This window comes from Oryctolagus cuniculus, chromosome 7 (genome assembly GCF_051225735.1).
Source record: "Oryctolagus cuniculus isolate XC-2025 breed Fujian yellow rabbit chromosome 7, ASM5122573v1, whole genome shotgun sequence".
NCBI classification, from domain to species: Eukaryota; Metazoa; Chordata; class Mammalia; order Lagomorpha; family Leporidae; genus Oryctolagus; species Oryctolagus cuniculus.
Window position 1 is genome coordinate 97282647 of NC_142873.1, and position 22514 is coordinate 97305160.

At 38.9% G+C, this 22514-nt stretch overlaps 1 protein-coding gene across 1 annotated transcript in view; it reads left to right on the forward strand.

The window, feature by feature from the left end:
* Positions 1–22514, forward strand: part of SLC44A5 (solute carrier family 44 member 5) — a 437182-nt gene that overhangs the window by 365753 nt on the left and 48915 nt on the right. Inside the window, exon 6 of the mRNA XM_051857582.3 lies at positions 9147–9231. Coding sequence (XP_051713542.2) covers positions 9147–9231 — 85 coding nt within the window. The remainder of the gene's footprint in view (positions 1–9146; positions 9232–22514) is intronic.

Sequence of the window (22514 nt, forward strand, 5' to 3'; positions counted from 1 at the left end):
GCATCCCGTATGGGTACCAGATCATGTCCTGGCTACTCCATTTCCAATCCAGCTCCTTGCTAATGCACCTGGGAAAACAGTGGAAGATGACCCAAGTGGTTGGGCCCCTGCACCTACATGGGACACCTGAAGAAGCTCCTGGCTTCTGGCTTCAGATTGGCACATAAGTGGAGGCAATAGAGTACCTCATTAAAGCCGTTTTTTAAAATATGGACAAAGCATTTTGTCAGAAGAATATACTTCTAGAGTCAAATCCTGACTTTATTTCCTTTCAGTATTAACCCTTAGGCATGACACAACCTGCCTTAGCCTTTATTTCCTGATAATGATGCAAAAATTAAATGAAAGCAGTAATTTAGAAAAAACTTGCATTGTCCTTTTTGTTTATAAAGCACTCCCATATTTCATAATGTATCATCTGTTGAGTTTCTCCAATGGACCAGTCACTATGTAGTATGCAGGAGATATTCCAATAAATTGAACACAAATTCTTTAAGAATCATTCTGATGGAGTCAAGAACACCAAGGATTTCAGTCTGGTGCGTTCACACACTGCTGTCTTAGTATGCTGATAAATCCATTCGCAGCAGCATCCGTCCTCAGTCCAACATTCTTTTCCCTCTTTTCTGGCATAAGACCCTGACTTACTGTCTTGGATGCTTATCACTCCCTGTTTTTTCCTGATTATTAATTTGTTAACTTTATGTTCCCCTACTGGGCCCAAAGTTCTTTGAGATCTGGGATTCTCAGTTTTCCTGTTGTATCCTCAGTATCTACAATATTGTCTGATGTTGTAGACGTCAGATGAGTGAGAATAAAGGAATAAACACAGATAAGAGTAATTTGCTCCTACAGTGGAGGTCAATATAAAGAACTTATCAGATCCTCATAAATCATCATTATTACTCTCATTTAGAAAATTAGGGAACTCAAATTCAGAAAGGATACTGCTTGATAATGTTCAACTGAATACTGAAGGCTAAAGATAGCGTGTTCTAAATTCAAATCCTGTGCTCTTTAGGCTGCACGCTAATAGGGCTGCAGTAAAATTAGTTCTCCATGGTATATGTTTAAGCTAGGCCTAAAAATCTTGAGCATAGTTGCTGAAAAGTATCATTAATTATTATTATTATTGTTATTTTAAAATCACATATAACATGGGCTGGCACTGTGGCTCAGCAGATAAAGCTGCCTCTTCCAACACCAGCATCCCATAAGGCGCCAATTCTTACCTCAGCTGCTGCACTTCTGATAGCAGCTCCCTATGAGGGCCTGAGAAAGCAACAGAATATGGCCCAAATGCCTGGGCGCCTGCCACCCACCTGGGAGACCCGGTTGGAGTTCCTGGCTCCTGGCTTTGGCCTCTCTCAAACCTGGCCATTACAGCCATTTAAGGAGTAAGCTAGCAGATGAAAAATTCTCGCTCACTCTCTGTCTTCCCCTCTGTCTCTCTCTTCCTCTATCTCTGTCTTTGTCTCTCCCTCTTTCTCTGTAATTCTGCCTTTCAAATAAATAAATAAATCTTTTAAAAAAAAAATGACACATACAAATAAATGTGTGTGTGTGTATGTGTGTATACTTCTATGCCAAAATGAAATCTATCTACGTCAGGATGAGTATTTGGCAGCCAAATCCACTGGAACATTATTGTTAATCTCAGCAGTTTGTGCTTGTGGGTGTCATGATGTACTTACAGCAATCCTTGGATTCTCCACTCTGGGAGACATTCCACATAATTGGACAGTTTACAGACTGTGTAATACTATTTGGAATGTGGAGTTCAGCCTTCTGTGCTTTGCGCATGTCTAACAAAAAGGACTTTAAGAGAAATACCAGTTTTCAAAAGTGTCAAAACAGTTGAAACAGGCCGGCGCCGCAGCTCACTAGGCTAATCCTCCGCCTGCAGCAACAGCACCCCATGTTCTAGTCAGGGTCCTGGCGCCGGATTCTGTCCCGGTTGCTCCTCTTCCAGGCCAGCTCTCTGCTGTGGCCCGGGAGTGCAGTGGAGGATGGCCCAAATGCTTGGGCCCTGCACCCGCTTGGGAGACCAAGAGAAGCACCTGGCTCCCGGCTTTGGATCTGCACAGCGCGCTGGCCGTAGCAGCCACTTGGGGGGTGAACCAACGGAAAAGGAAGACCTTTCTCTGTCTCTCTCTCTCTCTCTCACTGTCTAACTCTGCCTGTCAAAAAAAAAAAAAAAAAAAGTTCAAACAAACTTCAAAGGAACAGGGCTGCTTTGTTGTGTGTAACTTTCTCTGCCTTTTGAATTTCAGGGAAGTTGTTCACAGCACTTGGGTACAGACCTTTTCTTTGAGATTTCCACTAAAAAGCAAAAACTTGATTGATTTTGATGCCACCTTCTGGCTATTACAAAAACTTCACCTTATAAAGGTTATGTTCACACAACTGAACCTTATCTGATGCAGTACCATTGTCAAATTAGACAGAAATATCATCCCTTCTGAAAGAGGTTCTGATAAAGAAACAGGAAGATTAAGAAGACAAAAGTCTTCTGGGCAAGTTTTCTGCTGTAATTGACATCTAAGTGAATCACTAACAGCTTTGTTTTCACTTTACTGAAAAGAACACAAAATAGCAAGAGTGTCCCACAAGTCTGTTTGACTGAACACACTACAAGCCCATGTCTACTACTTGGTTTAATTTTTAAAATGGGTATCAAAACAATATATGCATGTGAAAGTAAACCAAACAGAATTGAAGAGCTTATAATGAAAATAATGCCAAGACTCCTAACATACAGGATATATATATATTTTTTTTGGACAGGCAGAGTGGACAGTGAGAGAGAGAGACAGAGAGGAAGGTCTTCCTTTGCCGTTGGTTCACCCTCCAATGGCCGCCGTGGCTGGCATGCTGCGGCCGGTGCACCGCGCTGATCTGATGGCAGGAGCCAGGTACTTATCCTGGTCTCCCATGGGGTGCAGGGCCCAAGCACTTGGGCCATCCTCCACTGCACTCCCTGGCCACAGCAGAGAGCTGGCCTGGAAGAGGGGCAACCAGAACAGAATCAGGCACCCTGACCGGTGCCGGCGCTGCAAGGCGGAGGATTAGCTTAGTGAGCTACGGCGCCGGCCCATACAGGATATTTTTAATTGCAAAGATTTATTAGAGTAAGAGATAGAGACAGAGATACAGACAAAGAGAGAGAGGGAGATAGAAAGAGATGAGAAAGAAAGAGATGTTGAGGTTCAGTGGTTCTCTCCCTAAATGACCTCGATAGCCAGGATTGGGCCAGGCCAAAGCCAGGAGCCTGGAACTCCATCTAAGTCTTCCACCTGAGTGGCAGGGACTCAAGTACGTGAGCCATCGTCTGCTGCTTCCCAGGTGTGTTAGCAGGGAGCTGAATCAAAAGCAGGGTAGTTGGGACTCAAATTGGCACTCTGCTATGGGATGTGGTGTGGCAAGCTTCACCTGCTGTGCCACAACACCTGCTGCCTTACCCAGTTTTATTCCACAATCTTCTATTTCTGGTTTTAGTTCTTCTGGTAGTTTACATGTATATAATTTTAAGTAATATGCTTATTCTTTTATTTTGTGCTTTATTAACTTTAGACAGTACCCACTGACAGCCTGCTACGGAAAATGAAGATTGAACTCATACTATTCCTTTTCCTGATCCCCCTTCCTCCCTGTTTGGTAGTTAAATTACTGCTTTTGATTTCATTATGTTATTTTGTAACTTTAAATATACTAATATTTAACTAATAGGTATCTAAGTATACTAAATATACTAATATCTCTATTCTTCCTCCTAGCTTGTCGGTTTCTCAACTGTTTATTTCTGAGAGTATCATCCTCCCTACCCTTCTCTCCATCTTTCTCTTTCCTTCCACTTTGTATATTTACCATCTTATGTGATCATATTTGTCACTCTATATGTTTAGTTCTGTCACTGCAACAGAATCTGGCACACTCTATTGGTACATCGATTCTAGAAGTTAGAAACAAAAGAAGATTTTTCCTTTGTCATAATTACATAAACATTATTCAGTATCAGGTCATTAGATTTTCATTTCATTCATGTCCCTGAATCAAAGTCAAACTACATACCTTACTATCAGCATAAATCAAGGATTTTCTTGTATGATTTGTTGTTTGCTCACAAGTTTTTTCTTATATAGCCTTCGATGGGACCATGTACATTTATACCATCCAAATCACTACTTTTCAAAGACCCCACTTTTCTCAGAAGAACCACCTTACAGAACTTCTGTCCTTTTGTTCTACTCAGAATCTAATAAAATATAGATCTATTGCCTAGTGTTAATTCCAGGGCCCCTCTATCTTATTACATTGGAATGATTTCTAGAGTTGCCAGATTTAACAAATAAAAACAGAATGACTGATTAAATTTTAATTTCAGATAAGCAACAAATCATACTTTTAGTGTAAGTATGTCCCATGCACTGTCAAACCTTTTCCATCACCTCTGTAGGAAAAGAAAGCACAGGAAGTAAACTTGCAGAGTCCCTGGGAATGTCTTTTTTTTTTCTCTCTCTCTTTTTCTTGTCCTTTCTCTCTTTATATGTGATTGGTGATGTCACTGTAGAATTATAGCTTGAAGCGATTGCTGAAATAGCTCAGCTGGGAGAGCATTAGACTGAAGAATTGTAGCTTGAGAGACTATTCCCTCTAGAAATCTGAAGACACTGCCCCACTGGTTTTTGTTTCCAATATGTGGGATGATAGTCAGATTCACATACTTTGCAGTGACATTTTTTTATCTCGAGAAAACTGTTTAAAATCATTTCTTTGTTCTTGGTGTCCTGAAATCTCCAAATTTTATGTAAGTCTTTTTTTTTTTAATTCCTTGTTTCAGTCCTCAATGACTGAACAACTCTGAGTCTTATCAGCTGTGGAAATTTTTCTTATATAAGCTCTTTGCTGTTTTTCATCCCTTACATTTTGTTGGTTTCCTTTTTGGAACTCTTATTCATAGCTTAGACCTCCTGGGTCGGTCTTAATACCTCTTGTTTTCTCTTGGATTTTCCATCTCTGACTTTTTGTTCTATATTCTAGATTTTTATCTATTTTCTTTCAGCTTTTTTAGATTTTTTTATTGTAGCAATCACATTTTTAATTTCTATGAGCCCTTTCTTGTCTTCTGTTTATTTATAGTAACATCACATTTTTAAAAAAGATTTATTTTTATTTATTTGAAAGGCAAAATGAGGGGCCGGTGCTGTGGCATAGCAAGTAAAGCTGCTGCCTGAAGTGCTGGCATCCCATATGGACGCTGGTTCGAGTCCTGGCTGCTCTACTTCTGATCCAGCTCTCTGCTATTGCCTGGGAAAGCAGTAGAAGATGGCCCAAGTCCTTGGGCCCCTGCCCCCATGTGGGAGACCCAGAGGAAGCTCCTGGCTACTGGCTCCTGGATCCTGGCTCCTGGCTTCAGATTGGTGTAGCTCCGGCTGTTGCCACCAATTGGGAAGTGAACCAGTGGATGGAAGACCTCGCTCTCACTCTCTCTTTCTCCCTCTCTCTCCCTCTCCTTCTCTCTGTGTAACTCTGACTTTCAAATAAATAAATAAATAAATCTTTAAAAAAAAGAAAGGCAAAGTGAAAGAGAGACAGAGAGATCTTCCATCCACTGGTTCACTCCCCAAATGCCTACACAGCTAGGGCTGGTTCAAAGAGCATGGAACTCCATCTGGATCTCCTGCATGTATGGCAGGGGCCCAAGGACTTTGTCCATCTTCCACTGCTTTCCCAGGTGCATTAGCAAGGAGATGGAATGGAAGCAGAGCAGCAGGAACCCAACCTGGCACTCTGATATGGGATGCCAGTGTTACAGGTAGTAGTTTAACCTACTATACCACAATGCCAGCACTGACAACACACTTTTGCTTGTTGGTTAATATGCTTCAATTACTCTGAGTATATGGGAAGTTTTTAAAAGGTCCCTCCTATACCCTGAATTATTTTAATTTCTTCCAACATCAGTTTCTGTTTGCCTACCTTAGTCTTTCTCTTTTGTATTCTGATTCCTCTTTTACATCTGATGCTACCAGAACATCCAGTTGCTCCCAAAGAAAGGAGGACTGAGTTTGTGTGGAGTTGCTTTACTGCTGTGTATGGGACAGTTTTCTTGGGAGGCCTCTGTGCTGTGTGGGGTGATTTCAGACACTGGCTTTCACTGTATGGACTGTAGGCTGGGGTACCAAATCCCACAAAAGCTTTTGCTCTACCCAGAATGTTTACACAACAAAAGAGATCTCTTGGCCAGCACCACAGTTCACTTGGCTAATCCTCCACCTGCAATGCCAGCACCCTGGGTTCTAGTCCCAGTTGGGGCGCCAGATTCTGTCCCGGTTGTTCCTCTTCCAGTCCAGCTCTCTGCTGTGGCCTGGGAGGGCAGTGGAGGACGGCCCAAGTGCTTGGGCCCTGCACCCATATGGGAGACCAGAAGGAAGCACCTGACTCCTGGCTTTGGATCAGCGCAGCGTGCCAGCCGTAGCAGCCATTTGGGGGGTGAACCAATGGAAAAGGAAGACCTTTCTCTCTCTCTCTCTGTCTAACTCTGCCTGCCAAAAAAAAAAAAAAAAAAGAGATCTCTGGTTTTCTCTTTTTCCTGGATGCTGGAATTCTAAATATTGAAGTACAAAGGTGCTGATGTGAATTGGACATATACCTAGAAATCTTTAATTAATCCCCCTCCTTTGGGCCACATTTCTCACTCTCAACTCTGAGCCCAGTGTGTTTCATAATTTCTAACAGGCAAATCCTGTCCTGCCCTCTCTATTGCCTTGAGTGGTGCATTCATCATTCAACACATGTCCATATTCATTCCCTCTTCCAAAAATTGAACTTTTTTGTTCAATTATGAGAAAAATCCCATCATCCACATTTTTAGCTTTGGTGGTAAGGTTTATTCTGGGTTTTTGTGTTTATTTTATTTCATTGACTCTTAGGATAGAAGAGACGGACTTTCTTGCTCAGTATACCATCTGGAGCTGGTAGTTTGCTGCTGTTTCTTCTTGGAAATATAATTCAAGTTAAATAGTGAATTGCTTCTTCAATCACTCACACAGAACTGCTCAGGTGCAGTCACCTCTACCTAAGGAATCAGACCCACTGAAATGCAGGGGTGTCTGAGAGAGACCATGGTAGGGTTACTATAGATTTCTAATGAAAAACTAAGGAAGATGCTCACTAAGACTGCAAAAACTTACTTTGGAATTTGTCTCATTCATTCCCCATTTGATAAGTGGCTAGACTGGGCCAAGGACTAGGCTGAAGTTTGGCAAGATTGGGCTATAAAGATGAATAGGGTATAAACCTTACCCTGAGGATAGCATAATCTGGTGACTAACTTGAGTATATGCAGCATTTTACAGTTTATAAATCAGTGTTACAAACTGTGAACTCGTGACACTTACTGATGTGCCACTCACACTTTTCACTACTCCTGAGGGATCCCAATGACCTATGACATATAATAAGTTATTCATTTGCTTAGGTCCAAATTTAAATCCCATGTGTGGTAAGACTGTGTGTACAATGTAGTTGCTTGGGTAGTGAAAGAGCCAAATCATCATTTAAGGATCTCAAAGTAGCCTTGTGGATAGTGTATATGAATTTATAACCAAGTTTCTGAGCCATTTGAACTCTACAAGATACAAACATGAAATGAGTGTATTTTTCAGCTATCATTGCTTTTAATGACGCTTTGCTCAGAAGCAGCCAGAACTCTTGCTCCTACAGGATTTTGAGATTGAGGAATGCATATTTAATCTCCCCTTTATGCCTTCGTTCTAGTTCCTCTTTCCAGGTTGAGTTACTAATTTTTTGGTTGTTTTGTTTAAGTTGGTGTTCTGAAGCTTAATCTCAGTATCCTTTACTCTCAATTGTCAAATTTTGATAAAACATATGCCATTTTCTTTGGTAAGAGAAAGCAGGTCTTAATGTCTGCCAGAACACAATTTATATGCCTTATTGGCCCCATTAAACTTTATAAAAAATTTTTTTAAAAAATGGTCTTTCAAATCTCCCTTCTTCTTACTTTGGCATCCAAGGTAGATTACACAGCTCTCTGGACATTTTCTGATAAATTCAGTGTAGTCCATTTTAAAATTCAGTCTCATTTTCCCCATCTTCCAGCTTAGCATCAACTCTGCAAAGGAATTTGGAGTAGGAGAGAGTCTGTAGTTTTCCTTCTATTCTATTTCTGGTGGGATATTTAGTCTTCTTGGATATTTAGGGTTGTATTTCCCAAGATGTGGTTCGTAGACCACCTGTATCTGAATGTACTGGGGAGCCTATGGAGAAAGATGCTAATTCCTGGACCCCAAATCCAGTGATTTGGGCTCTTAACGGTTGAAAAATATCAGAAATCAAAAATTTCCACAAACACCAAACATTTCCACAAAAGCTTACACACACTAAAGTTGAACAATCATTTGTCTTGAATCCACTACACATTATCTTAGATCCTCTGAACATCACTGGTAGAGCAGGTATTATCTTCATTTTACTGATACAGAAATTGAATCTCAAAAGAACCAGAGCTTGTCAAACAGTGGAATATATTTCACTTAAAGCTAGTGATAATGAATATTGATCTTTCCCATTAATCTACCACCGACTAATTTCCACAGAAAGAAAATATCACTCAATATATTTATATTTTTTCAGATTATCAAAGTAATACATATTGACTTTAAGAAATCTATAAAAGCAGAAAAATAACTAAACAATTATTTAAATAAAATTTGTTTCTGCTTACATATTTTGCCTATTTTACAAAATTTAAATCAAGTTATACTTTAATATTCTTTAAGAACTTGCTTCCTAAAATTAATGTATTGTGAATTTTTCCTTACATTAAACATGTTCTCCATCATTATTTTCAATGGCAACATCATCTTTCATTTTATGGATGTATGATTCTGTATTTAACCAATTCCCTGCTAGTGAGCAATTTGATTATTTCAACTTTTTACTGTAATGAAAAGATGCTTTCAGTTTTAGGCATCTTACAGGGAATTTGGGAAATACATTACAGCTGTCTAGAGAAAATGAAACCAATTTTTAAAGGTTATATATGAAAAGTGTTTGAGGTATGAAATGTATGCAACATTTCAATGGTCACTAAAAGGATTCTTTCTTGTTTTCTCTCTTAAAAGGAACAAGACCATTTTGTTTTACTTTAACCTGTTCAGCTGTACCAGTCCCTCTGTGATGATAAACCTACAGTGCCCTACCACACAGGTAAGGCAAGAGATACCCCCTGATAATGGAGGTAACTTTGAGCGAGCTTGGATGACGCAATTCAGAAATTCCACTTGCATTCTCTAGGTGTGTGGTTAATTATGAATTTGTAGAAGATTCCAAGACGGAAGTAGTAACTCATGCTTATTCATATATAATTAAAATTGAGCAGGGATTAATCATTTTAGTCCTTGGTGATTATTTTGTCCAATCACTTATTATGAATAAATAACTGCAGCTTAGAGAAGTGGAGGTATTTTCCCAGTAGTGTATTAGAGTAAAGCTATCTACTATAACTAATAAACCATAGCTTTTAAAGACTTACCACAATAATGTTTGGTTTTTGACCATGTAAAAGTACAAGATGTGTTTGCGGTCAGTTTGACTCTCTGTCAAACTCTGCTGTCCAGGATGTCCTCCTTCTGATCTACACCCAGATGCCTGTAGGCCACAGTGAAGACCAACAAAGCACACCTCTGTTAAGAGCCTTGGATCAGAAGTGTCACACATTGCTTTTCTTCTTTATGCTATAGGCATAAACTAGTGTTCTATGGTCAAACCTAGATGCAAGGAGGAAGGATAAAAGCAGTGTGGTTATGAGCTGAACAGCCTATTCAACACCACAAAATAAATGGCTCAAGAAACACAAACCTCAGTAGACAGTCAGTTGTATCTTTAGTCTATCCTTAGTCTGGACTGTAATACCCTTAATCTTTCCAAAGGAAAACCCTGAGGTCCAAGTATTGCTGTCTTTAATGAAGTTCAGGATGCCTAAGTGCTTCATAGTTCTCTCCATCAAGTTTTGATTCTAAACACACAACGAGGAACAGGGATAGGGAAGTTAGATTGCAAGTTCCCATTCAGAATGAGAAAAGTGGCAAATACATATTATTATGGTCATGGCAATGGAGAATGTCCTTCATTCAACCTGGATTGTGTTCTGCAAGAGGAACTCTCATATCCATTGCATCCTGTATCCTTTCACTCAGTCACCTGAGAGGTTATTTCCTGCCCATGAGTCTCCAGGCCACACTAGTGCTGATGGAGGCCCTTCTTGAGGGCCATCCAGCTTTGAAACTCCACTTCCTATTGTGCAAGTTCAGGGCCTCAATGATTATGTAGCAGTCAAAGGCTTTTTTAGGTTACCTTAGCATTGACGACATTTCAAGTGCTTCAGAAACTTAGCAGGCTTCTGCCTAGCTTGCTTTTTGCTTCCCTGTGCCAAAAACCACAACCAATGATCTTCCTTAGAATTTGGTTGGAAATCTGCCTGTTGCTTTGCTTCCTCATCATTCCCCAAAGACTTTTGAAATCTTATTTTTGTTGAGCCTGAATCATACTTGGTGTGTTGATATTTTAGTTCTATGATTACCTCTGCCCCTCCCTCAAGATCATATCCTCTACCTTATCAGTACTGATAATTACCACTCTATATAATCTCATTTTCAAGCATTCCACTTCCTGTTCATCTCAATTCCTCTAGCATTCCATTGCCGTTGCTCTTTCTACCTCTCTGTACCTACAAACCACCATACTAATCTCCTAAGTGGCCCTCAGTCCCCCATGTTTTCATCTCCCTCTTTACCTGACTTCCCTAACACAGTCCCTCATTAAAATTACTCACTTATATAAACACTCAGTGCCTTTGCTCCCTCTCATTTATCCATGCCTGAACCCAGAGGCTATGTGTTCTTGGATAAAAATATACAGAAGTCTTTTAAATTCAGTACCCAGCTCCAAGTGAGTCCCTAGTGCTGTCCTACCATCACCATGCTGCAGACCTTTTGTCCATTCTCTAGTCTGCTTCCCTGGAAAAGAAAGTTCACACCATTTTCTCTCTCTTTGCCCTCTGAGATCTCCTTCCCAATCTCTAGCCAGCCTCTAAATTTACTTTTTACCACACTGAGAAAGTAAAACGTTCAGAAAGCTTCCACTCTGACATCTACTTGCCTTTCTATCTTCATCTATGTTAATGTATTCACTCTACCTCCTCTTCTCTTACCGTGGGTAAACTGCTATTCTGCTGACACTAAGGAATCCATTTGTGCATTAGACCTCATACTCTCTACATGCTCAGTCACTCCATAAATTTACTGTTTTTCCTCTTATTATCATTTTTCCTCCTCTGCTAAGTCATCTCCAATAATATACAAATAAGTTGTTATTTTTTATCATAAATTTTCTCTACTTGAGTTCACATTCCCCTCCAGCCTTTGCTCCATATATCTGTGCCTCTTCTCAACCAGATAGTCCTCTAAAGAATAGCCTATATTCACATGTTTAAATCTTTTCCTCATGGGGCAGGCAGGCATTTGGCCTATCAGCTGAGATGCCTGTATTTAATATCAAAGTCTAGCTCTGCTCCCAACTCTAACTTCCTGCTACTATAGACCCTGGGAGGCAATAGGGATGGCTCAAGTAATTGCGTCCCTGCCACCCATATGGGAGAAGTAGCTTGCATTTTCGGATCTGAGGGGCTATTGTGGGCATTTTGGGAATGGACTAAAGGATGGAAGTGCACTCAAACCCCCCCTCCAAAAATAATTTTTGTTTTTTTGGTTTTTTTCCTTAGCATTATTTGTTGAACTCTTTATGTTAATCATATGTTTATAAAGTCAGCTGAAAATAGATCTCAGTAAAAAATAAGAGTGGGAATAAGAGAGGGAGGAGGAAATTTGAAACTGTAAGGCTGTATAGTTCTGCCTACATTCTTAAAGATTTACTTCTGTCATGGGACTCCAAATCTCATTAAGCTTGGTGGTAAAAATGTCATCTTAGTTGTTAAAGTGATCAGATTAAGTGTTAAAATGAGCATATAGGTAGGACTAAATGTGAAAGTGATCATATAAATAGGATCAAGTGTCTGGTAATAATAATAGATAGAATTAAAAAGGAGAGAATGTTCCAAAATGGGAAGCAGTCTGCACAGCAGACTCATAGAATGACAATTGCTTTAAGTAACACTCTGACCTCAGAATCAGCCCTTAAGGCTTCCTGGTCTGGCTGAAAAGCTCATGAGAGCATGTTAGGCATGGAAAGCCAAGACCCTACAGCAAAAAATGTCCTACATGACTACCTCAGCGGGTGCAACCCCAGTGGAAAGAAGTGGCCATCAAAGAAGGATGTGTTTTTCTCTAATGGGAGGAGAGAACTTCTACTTTGTTTATGGCCTTGTCTAAATAATGACGGAGTTTGTGGACTCAAAAGGCTTCCATAGCCTAGGCAGCTCACCTCAAGAGCCTCAGGTGGTCACTGATGTCGTACAGAAGAGTGTTAATTGTTAAATTAACAACAGGAGTCACTGTGCACTAACTCCCCATGCAGGACCTCTGTCCTCAGTGAGTTGTATTATGAGAGTTAAACGTAAAACTAGTTCTCAGTTTTGTGTGTGTGTGTGTGTGTGCAAATTGTTGAAATCTTTACTTAGTATAGAGTTCGTCTTCTGTGCATGAAGTTAATTGAAATGAATCTTAATGGAGAATGGGACTGGTAAGGGGAGAGGGAGGAGGAGGAGGGGTGAAAGTGTGGGTGGGATAGTGGATATGGTGGAAAGAAAAACTGTATTCGTAAAGTTGTACTTGTGAAATTTGTATTCTTCAAAAAATAAATTAAAAAATAAAATAAACATAATTTACTGCTAATATTCTAAAAGTGAATAAATAAACAGTTTCCTGTATTTCCCATTGAGGCTTTTATCCATACTCCAATTTCACTCAACTGATAACATTTCCCCCAAATGATAACATTGACCTCATTATTAAACCAATGAGCAATTTTTAATCCATGTTTATTTAATCTAACAGCAATGTTTAATCCCTCCTCCTTAAAATGCTTTCTTCACTGGACTTCCAAGGCATAGTATTCTTCTATATCTCCTAGCTCTCTGGCTACTACCTATTGTATCAGTCTCCTTTGCTGGGTTCTTTTGGTCTCTCCCATATCTCTAAACATTAGAGTTCCCTATCCCACCAAGTTTAGTCCTCTTCTAACTCTGCACCTACTTTTTTGATGGTCTTATCAAGTCTTATGGGTTTAACACTGTCTATATGCTGGCTTCTCCAATTTAAGTCTCCAAATAAGTCTTCTCTTTGAATTCCACACCTTCAAATCAAACCAACTATACAGTGTCTCTACATGGATATTTAGTTGTCATTTTGAATTTATTACATTTAAACTGGGTTTATAATATCTAAGTCCATCTCTAAAATTGTTTTCCACTACTAACAGTCTTCCCTACATCAACGCCAGCTCCAAATACCATGGAGTTACCCTTTTCTCCTCTCACACTCATGTTTGAGCTGTAGCTAATTCCTTGTCTCTCTTCAAAATATACTCTGAACCAACTACTTCTCACCACCTCTTGCATAATTCAGGGAACCAGTCATCTCTTTTCTAGATGAATTCAGTGACTTGGCTAGCCTTTCTGCCTCTATCCCTGCCCCTCTGACCTTTGGAATCTCTTTTTCATCCAGCAGCCAATGTGATCCTGTTAAATATAATTGAGATTATGTTTGTTCTTCACTCAAATGGCCTAATAGCTTCATGAATTGTCCATGTTGAAACCAAATTCAACCTGTAAGATCCTGTGCTGCCTGGCTGTATATCCTATTGCAATCCCTATGCTTACTGCACTTGGATAATCCTTGCCATCTCCCAAGGATCCAAAAAACTTCCTGCCTCAGAGCTTCAGACTTTTCCCATCTAAAGTACTCTTCCTCCAAATGATTGTATGGCTTGATCACTGGCCTTTTTCAAGTCTTACTGCAAATATTACCTTCCTAGTGAGATCTTTCTTGATTACCTATTTAAAATTGGAATCTCATGCAGCTACTTCTCACTTTCTAGCCTACTATCTAGCCTTATTTTTCCCCTGACATTTATTACCATCTTCTGAAAACATTTCACTTGCAGGTTGAATAACCCGTATCTGAAATACTTGGGACCAGAAGTATTTCAAATTGTGCAGTTTTTCAGATTTTGGAATATTTACATAGATCTTATCAGGTTCATATCTCTAATTCAAAAAACTGAAATCTGAAAAACTCCAAAATCGGAAACTTCCTAAGAGTACTGTTGGTGTTCAAAAAAGTTTCATATTCCAGAACATTTCTGATTTTGAATTTTCAAATTAAGGATGCTCATCCCGTATTTATTATGTGTTATCTGTCTCTACTAGCGAATGAACTGTTTGAGTGCAAATAGTTTTATATGTTTGGTTCACTACTACATCTCTGGTGCCTTGAACATCTAAGTTGGTGACCAATGTTTATTGAATGAATGAACAAGTGAATAAATAAGTGAATGAATATCCTCCTACTCCAAGTTCAGGAATTTTTCTAGTATATTCTATAAATCCATCATTTGCATGATACAACAAAAAAACTACTAGCATGGTATAACTTTTTGTTGTAAGTTTCACAAATGATTTACTACATTACACATAAATAACACAGTGCTTTAATCCTCTAACTCTTTCTTAGCAGCAAATCCTAATTTGCATTACAGTATTTAACCTATCTGAACTGAAGATATAAAAATAGTGATAAAGAATTACAATACAAGTGCACTTCGTTATGGCACAACTAATTAAGCCACCACTACAGGCAGCTCAAGTGCTTGTGTCCTTGGCACCCATGTGGGAGACCCAGATGAAGTATCCTGGCTCTTTGCTTGAGTTTGGCCCAGCCCTGGCTGTTGGGGGAACTGGAGATGTGAATCTATGGACAGAAAATCAATCTATCTTTCTCTTGCCTTTCAAATAGAGAAAAATAAATAAACTTTTTAAAGTGCCCTTTGTGGTATACAGAGAATCATAATTGATCCAGAATACATTTTAGCTGCCAATAATTCCAACGACTTTCATTTGGTCTGCCAGGCAATGCTGTATATGAAACAACTTATATTTTTATGCATTATATTTTTGTTAACTGCCAGCATAGTCCAGGTATGTGTCACAAGCATTTAAGGGACAGAATGTGATCAATTTGTATACCTAACTTCAATCTGACCTTCATTTTTGGCTAATTATATGATGATTGCTATTAATCAGCACCCTATATGAAGTAAACAAATTGGTCTGATCAAGGGAGAGAATAAAGAGAAGTTGCTATATTGTTTTTAATAGCTCATTTGTGTTTGTTATGAAATTTGATTTGCTTCTATTTAAGAAACTACACATTACTATTTCAATGACCTTTTTTTATGAGTGGCATACTTAGCACTTCTGATGTGTAGTATACATTATTTGTGTCTAGTGTTTAAATGTAGACATCATCATGGTTTCCATTCAGTAGACCCAGCCGTCTTCTAAAGCCATGAACCATAAGTGCTTCCAGTTCTCACTTTTATAAATGACAAGTGTATCCAGTACAGGAATTAGTACACTTATCTTTTGACATCATAGGAATAAACTCTTAAATGTCTATGGGATATTTCCTAATATGCTAATGATTTATTCATCTTAGCTCCAATTACAGTGAATTTTGACATTGAATTTATATTAACCTTAAACATCTTCCCCAAACTATGGGCATATTTGATGCAATGACTGTCTCTAGTTCTTCAGCTATTTTATTTTATTTTATTTTATTTATTTATTTTTTTTAACTGAAGTTTGTTTTTTTTATTTTTATTTTATTTTTTTTTATTTTTTTTTAACTTTTATTTAATGAATATAAATTTCCAAAGTACGACTTATGGATTACTATGGCTTCCCCCCCATACCGTCCCTCCCACCCACAACCCTCCCCTTTCCCACTCCCTCTCCCCTTCCATTCACATCAAGATTCATTTTCGATTATCTTAATATACAGAAGATCAGCTTAGTATACATTAAGTAAGGATTTCAACAGTTTGCTCCCACACAGAAACATAAAGTGAAAAATAATAGATGATTTTTTTTTAATGATGATGAAATCAGATCAGACCTATTGTCATGTTTAATCCCAGTGAGAGTCAAGTTGGGAGTTGATAGTTTCTTTTCTTATATTTTCTTTTTTTTTTTTTTTTTTTTTTTTTTTTACAGAGGATCAGTTTAGTATGCATTAAGTAAAGATTTCAACAGTTTGCACCCCCATAGAAACACAAAGTGAAATATATTATTTGAGTACTTGTTATAGCATTAAATCTCAATGCACAGCACATTAAGGACAGAGATCCTACATGAGGAGTAAGTGCACAGTGACTCCTGTTGTTGACTTTACCAATTGACACTCCTGTCTATGGCATCAGTAATCTCCCTATGCTCCAGTCATGAGTTTCCAAGGCTATGGAAGCCCTCTGAGTTCTCCGACTCTTATCTTGTTTAGACAAGGTCATAGTCAAAGTGGAGGTTCTCTCCTCCCTTCAGAGAAAGGTACCTCCTTCTTTGAAGACCTGTTCTTTCCACTGAGATCTCACTCACAGAGATCTTTTGCCAGAGTGTCTTGGCTTTCCATGCCTGAAATACTCTCATGGGCTTTTCAGCCAGATCTGAATGCCTTTAGGGCTGACTCTGAGGCCAGAGTGCCATTCAGGACATCTGCCATTCTATGAGTCTGCTGAGTATCTCACTTCCCATGTTGGATCACTCTCCCCTTTATTTATTCTATCGGTTAGTGTTAGCTGGTACTAGACTTGCTTATGTGCTCCCTTTGACTCTTAGTCCTTTCATTATGATCAATTGTGAACTGAAATTGATCACTTGGACTAGTGAGATGGCATTGGTACATGCCACCTTGATGGGATTAAATCGGAGTCCCCTGGTATGTTTCTAACTCTACCATTTGGGGCAAGTCAGCTTGAGCATGTCCCAAATTATATATCTCTTCCCTCTCTTATTCCTACTCTTATGTTTAACAGGGATCACATTTCAGTTAAATTTCAACACTTAAGAATAACTGTGTATTAATTACAGAATTAAACCAGTCATATTAAGTAGAACAGACAAAAAAAATACTAAGAGGGATAATGTATTAAGTTGTTCATTAACAGTCAGGGCTATGCTGATCAAGTCACCGTTTCCCATAGTGTCCATTCCACTTCAACAGGTTTCCTTTTTGGTGTTCAGTCAGTTGTCACCGATCAGGGAGAACATATGGTATTTGTCCCTTTGGGACTGGCTTATTTCACTCAGCATGATGTGTTCCAGATTCCTCCATTTTGTTGCAAATGACTGGATTTCATTGTTTTTTACTGCGGTATAGTATTCTAAAGAGTACATGTCCCATAATTTCTTTATCCAGTCTACCGTTGATGGGCATTTAGGTTGGGTCCAGGTCTTAGCTATTGTGAACTGAGCTGCAATAAACATTAATGTGCAGACAGCTTTTTTGTTTGCCAATTTAAATTCCTTTGGGTAAATTCCAAGGAGTGGGATGGCTGGGTCGAATGGTAGGGTTATCTTCAGGTTTCTGAGGAATCTCCAGACTGACTTCCATAGTGGCTTCACCAGTTTGCATTCCCACCAACAGTGGGTTAGTGTCCCTTTTTCCCCACATCCTCGCCAGCATCTGTTGTTGGTAGATTTCTGAATGTGAGCCATTCTAACCGGGGTGAGGTGGAACCTCATTGTGGTTTTGATTTGCATTTCTCTGATTGCTAGTGACCTTGAACATTTTTTCATGTGCCTGTTGGCCATTTGGATTTCCTCTTTTGAAAAATGTCTATTGAAGTCCTTGGCCCATCTCTTAATTGGGTTGTTGGTTTTGTTTTTGTGGAGTTTCTTGATCTCTTTGTAGATTCTGGTTATTAACCCTTTATCTGTTGCATAGTTTGCAAATATTTTTTCCCATTCTGACGGTTGTCTCTTCACTCTCCTGACTGTTTCTTTTGCAGTACAGAAACTTCTCAATTTGATGCAATCCCAATAGTTAATTTTGGCTTTGACTGCCTGTGCCTCCCGGGTCTTTTCCAGAAACTCTTTGCCTGTGCCAATATCTTGAAGGGTTTCTCCAATGTTCTCTAGTAACTTGATGGTGTCAGGTCGTAGATTTAGGTCTTTAATCCATGTTGAGTGGATTTTTGTGTAAGGTGTAAGGTAGGGGTCTTGCTTCATGATTCTGCACGTGGAAATCCAATTTTCCCAGCACCATTTATTGAATAGACTGTCCTTGCTCAAGGAATTAGTTTTAGATCCTTGATCAAATATAAGTTGGCTGTAGATGTTTGGGTTGATTTCTGGTATTTCAATTCTGTTCCATTGGTCTATCCATCTGTTTCTGTACCAGTACCATGCTGTTTTGATTACAACTGCCCTGTAGTATGTCCTGAAATCTGGTATTGTGATGCCTCCGGCTTTGTTTTTTGTTGTACAAGATTGCTTTAGCTATTCGAGGTCTCTTGTGCCTCCATATAAATTTCAGCACCAATTTTTCCAGATCTGAGAAGAAGGTCTTCGGTATCTTGATTGGTATTGCATTGAATCTATAAATTGCTTTTGGGAGAATGGACATTTTGATGATATTGATTCTTCCAATCCATGAGCATGGAAGATTTTTCCATTTCTTGGTATCCTCTTCTATTTCTTTCTTTAAGGTTTTGTAATTTACATCGTAGAGATCTTGAACGTCCTTGGTTAAGTTTATTCCAAGGTATTTGATTGTTTTTGTAGCTATTGTGAATCGGATTGATCTTAGAAGTTCTTCCTCAGCCATGGCATTGTCTGTGTATACAAAGGCTGTTGATTTTTGTGCATTGATTTTATACCCTGCTACTTTGCCAAACTCTTCTATGAGTTCCAATAGTCTCTTGGTAGAGTTCTTTGGGTCCCCTAAATAAAGAATCATGTCATCTGCAAAGAGGGATAGTTTGAGTTCTTCCTTCCCAATTTGTATCCCTTTAATTTCTTTTTCTTGCCTAATAGCTCTGGCTAGAACCTCCAGAACTATATTGAATAGCAGTGGTGAGAGTGGACATCCCTGTCTGGTCCCAGATCTCAGTGGAAATGCTTCCAACTTTTCCCCATTCAATAGGATGTTGGCTGTGGGTTTTTCATAGATTGCTTTGATTGTATTGAGGAATGTTCCTTCCAAACCCAGTTTGCTTAGAGTTTTCATCATGAACGGGTGTTGTATTTTATCAAATGCTTTCTCGGCATCTATTGAGAGAATCATATGGTTTTTCTTCTGCAGTCTGTTAATGTGGTGTATCACATTGATTGTCTTGCGCACATTAAACCATCCCTGCATACCAGGGATAAATCCCACTTGGTCTGGGTGGATGATCTTTCTGATGTGTTGTTGCATTCTATTGGCGAGAATTTTATTGAGGATTTTTGCATCTATGTTCATCAGGGATATTGGTCTGTAATTCTCTTTCAGTGCTGCATCTTTTTCCGGCTTAGGAATTAAGGTGATGCTGGCTTCATAGAAAGAATTTGGGAGGATTCCCTCTTCTTCGATTGTTCTGAATAGTTTGAGAAGAATTGGAGTTAGTTCTTCTTTAAATGTCTGGTAGAATTCAGCAGTGAATCCATCTGGTCCTGGGCTTTTCTTTGTTGGGAGGGCCTTTATTACTGCTTCAATTTCTGTCTCAGTTATGGGTCTGTTTAGGTTTTCGATGTCTTCCTGGTTCAATTTAGGTAGGTTGCATGTGTCCAGGAATCTATCCATTTCTGATAGGTTTCCCTGTTTGTTGGCATACAAGTCCTTATAGTAATTTCTGATGATTCTTTTTATTTCTGTGGTGTCTGTTGTTACATTTACTTTTTCATCTCTGATTTTATTGATTTGGGTCTTTTCTCTTCTTTTTTTAGTTAGTTGGGCCAATGGGGTGTCAATTTTGTTTATTTTTTCAAAAAACCAGCTCCTCGTTTGGCTGATTTTTTGTAATGTTTTTCTTGATTCAATCCTGTTGATTTCTTCTCTGATTTTAATTATTTCTCTTCTCCTACTAGATTTGGGTCTGGTTTGCTGTAGGTTTTCTAGATCCTTGAGGTGAATAGAAAGCTCATCTATTTGGTGCCTTTCCAATTTCTTGATGTAGGCACCTATTGATATAAACTTTCCTCTTAACACTGCTTTTGCTGCATCCCATAAGTTTTGGTATGTTGTGCTGTTATCCTCATTTACTTCCAGAAAGTTTTTGATTTCTCTTTTGATTTCTTCTATGACCCATTGTTCATTCAGGAGCATGTTGTTCAATCTCCATGTGTTTGCGTATGCTCTAGGGATTCCTGAGTTGTTCATTTCCAACTTCATTCCTTTATGGTCTGAGAAGCTGCATGGTATGATTCTAATTCTTTTGAATTTGCTGAGACTTGCTTTATGGCCTAGTATGTGGTCAATCCTAGAGAAGGTTCCATGTACTGCTGAGAATAATGTATAATCTTTAGCTGTAGGATCGAAAGTTCTGTATATATCTGTTAGATCCATTTGGGCTATAGTGTCGTTTAAATCTACTGTATCCTTGTTGATCTTCTGTCCTATTGATCTGTCTATTTCTGAGAGTGGAGTATTGAAGTCCCCCAGTACTATTGTATTGGGGTCTAAGTCTCCCTTTAAGTCCGTTAACAAATCTTTTAGATAAACCGGTGCCCTGTAGTTAGGTGCATATACATTGATAATTGTTATATCTTCCTGTTGAATTGATCCCTTAATCATTATGTAGTGTCCCTCTTTGTCTCTCTTAACGGTTTTTGTGGTAAAGTTTATGGTGTCTGATATTAAGATGGCTACGCCTGCTCTTTTTTCATTTCTGTTGGCATGGTATATCTTTTTCCAGCCTTTCACTTTCAGTCTGTATGGATCTTTGTTGGAAAGATGTGTTTCTTGTAAGCAGCAAATAGATGGGTTTTGTTTTTTAACCCAATCAGCCAAACGGTGTCTTTTAACTGGACAGTTCAGGCCATTCACGTTCAATGTGACTAATGATAAGTGGTAACTTTGCCCTGCCATTTGCCAAAGATAAGTTCTAATATATGCTTTGAATTCCCTGTGATCTTTTGCTGTGAGCTTTCCTTCCTTGGTTTCCTTCCTTTACCTTCTTTCATATTGATGACCGTGTTTCTTTGTTTCTGTGTGTAACACATCTTTAAGCATCTTTTGCAGGGCTGGACGAGTGGCAACAAATTCTTTCAATTTCTGTTTGTTATGAAAAGTCTTTATTTCACCTTCATTCACAAATGATAGCTTTGCAGGATATAATATTCTGGGCTGGCAGTTGTTCTCTCTTAGTACCTGGGCTATATCTCGCCATTCCCTCCTAGCTTGTAGAGTTTCCGATGAGAAGTCAGCTGTGAGTCTGATTGGAGATCCTCTGAGAGTAATCTGACGTTTCTCTCTTGCACATTTTAGGATCTTTTCTTTATGTTTCACTGTGGAGAGTTTAATTACACCGTGTCGTGGTGAGGGTCTCTTTTGGTCGTGTTTATTAGGGGTTCTGTGAGCTTCCTGTACTAGGATTTCTCTGTCCTTCTCCAAACCTGGGAAATTTTCTGCTAATATCTCACTAAAAAGGCCTTCTAATCCTTTCTCCCTCTCCATGCCTTCAGGAACTCCTAGAACCCGAATGTTGGGTTTTTTAATAGTATCCTGAAGATTCCCGACAATATGTTTAAGATTTCTAATTTCCTCGTCTTTTCTTTGGTCTGACTGTATCCTTTCCTGTTCTCTGTCTTCTAAGTCCGATATTCTCTCTTCTGCTTCTCCCATTCTGTTTGTAAGGCTCTCTATTGTGTTTTTCATTTGATCTATTGAATTCTTCACTTCAGTCACTATCCCAGTTTCCTGTTGTACTAGTTGTTTCGTTTCATTTTGATTCCTCCTTAATATTTCATTTTCACGAGAGAGATTTTCTATCTTGTCCATTAAGGATTTCTGTAGTTCAAGAATTTGTTTTTGAGAGCTTCTTAATGTTCTTATCAATTTTTTGAGATCTGCTTCTTGCATTTCTTCTATGTCATCATCCTCATAATCTTGAATTGGGGTGTCTTTTTCATTTGAGGGCTTCATGGTGACTTCCTTGTTTTTATTACCTTGGTTTTTGCGTTTGTTATTTGTCATATTGGAGATATTTGGTTTCTTCACTGTGGTGCTTTTTCTTGTTATACTATGACTCTAGATTAAGTGGACTATCTGTTTTTGATGGAGCCTTAGGGCTTGAGATGGGTGTGGCCTGAGAGCTCTGTTTGGTGTGCCAAAGGTGACACTCCCAGGTTAGGCGTGGTAAACCTCTCTCTCTCTCTCTCTCTTTTTTTGATTCAAAAGGGAAGTTATTCTGCACAGCTGAACAAAGTTGGAGGTAGTTAGCAGGCAAATGATATACCCACAGGAGCCAGAGATCAGAAGCTCTTTCCCAAGGACCAC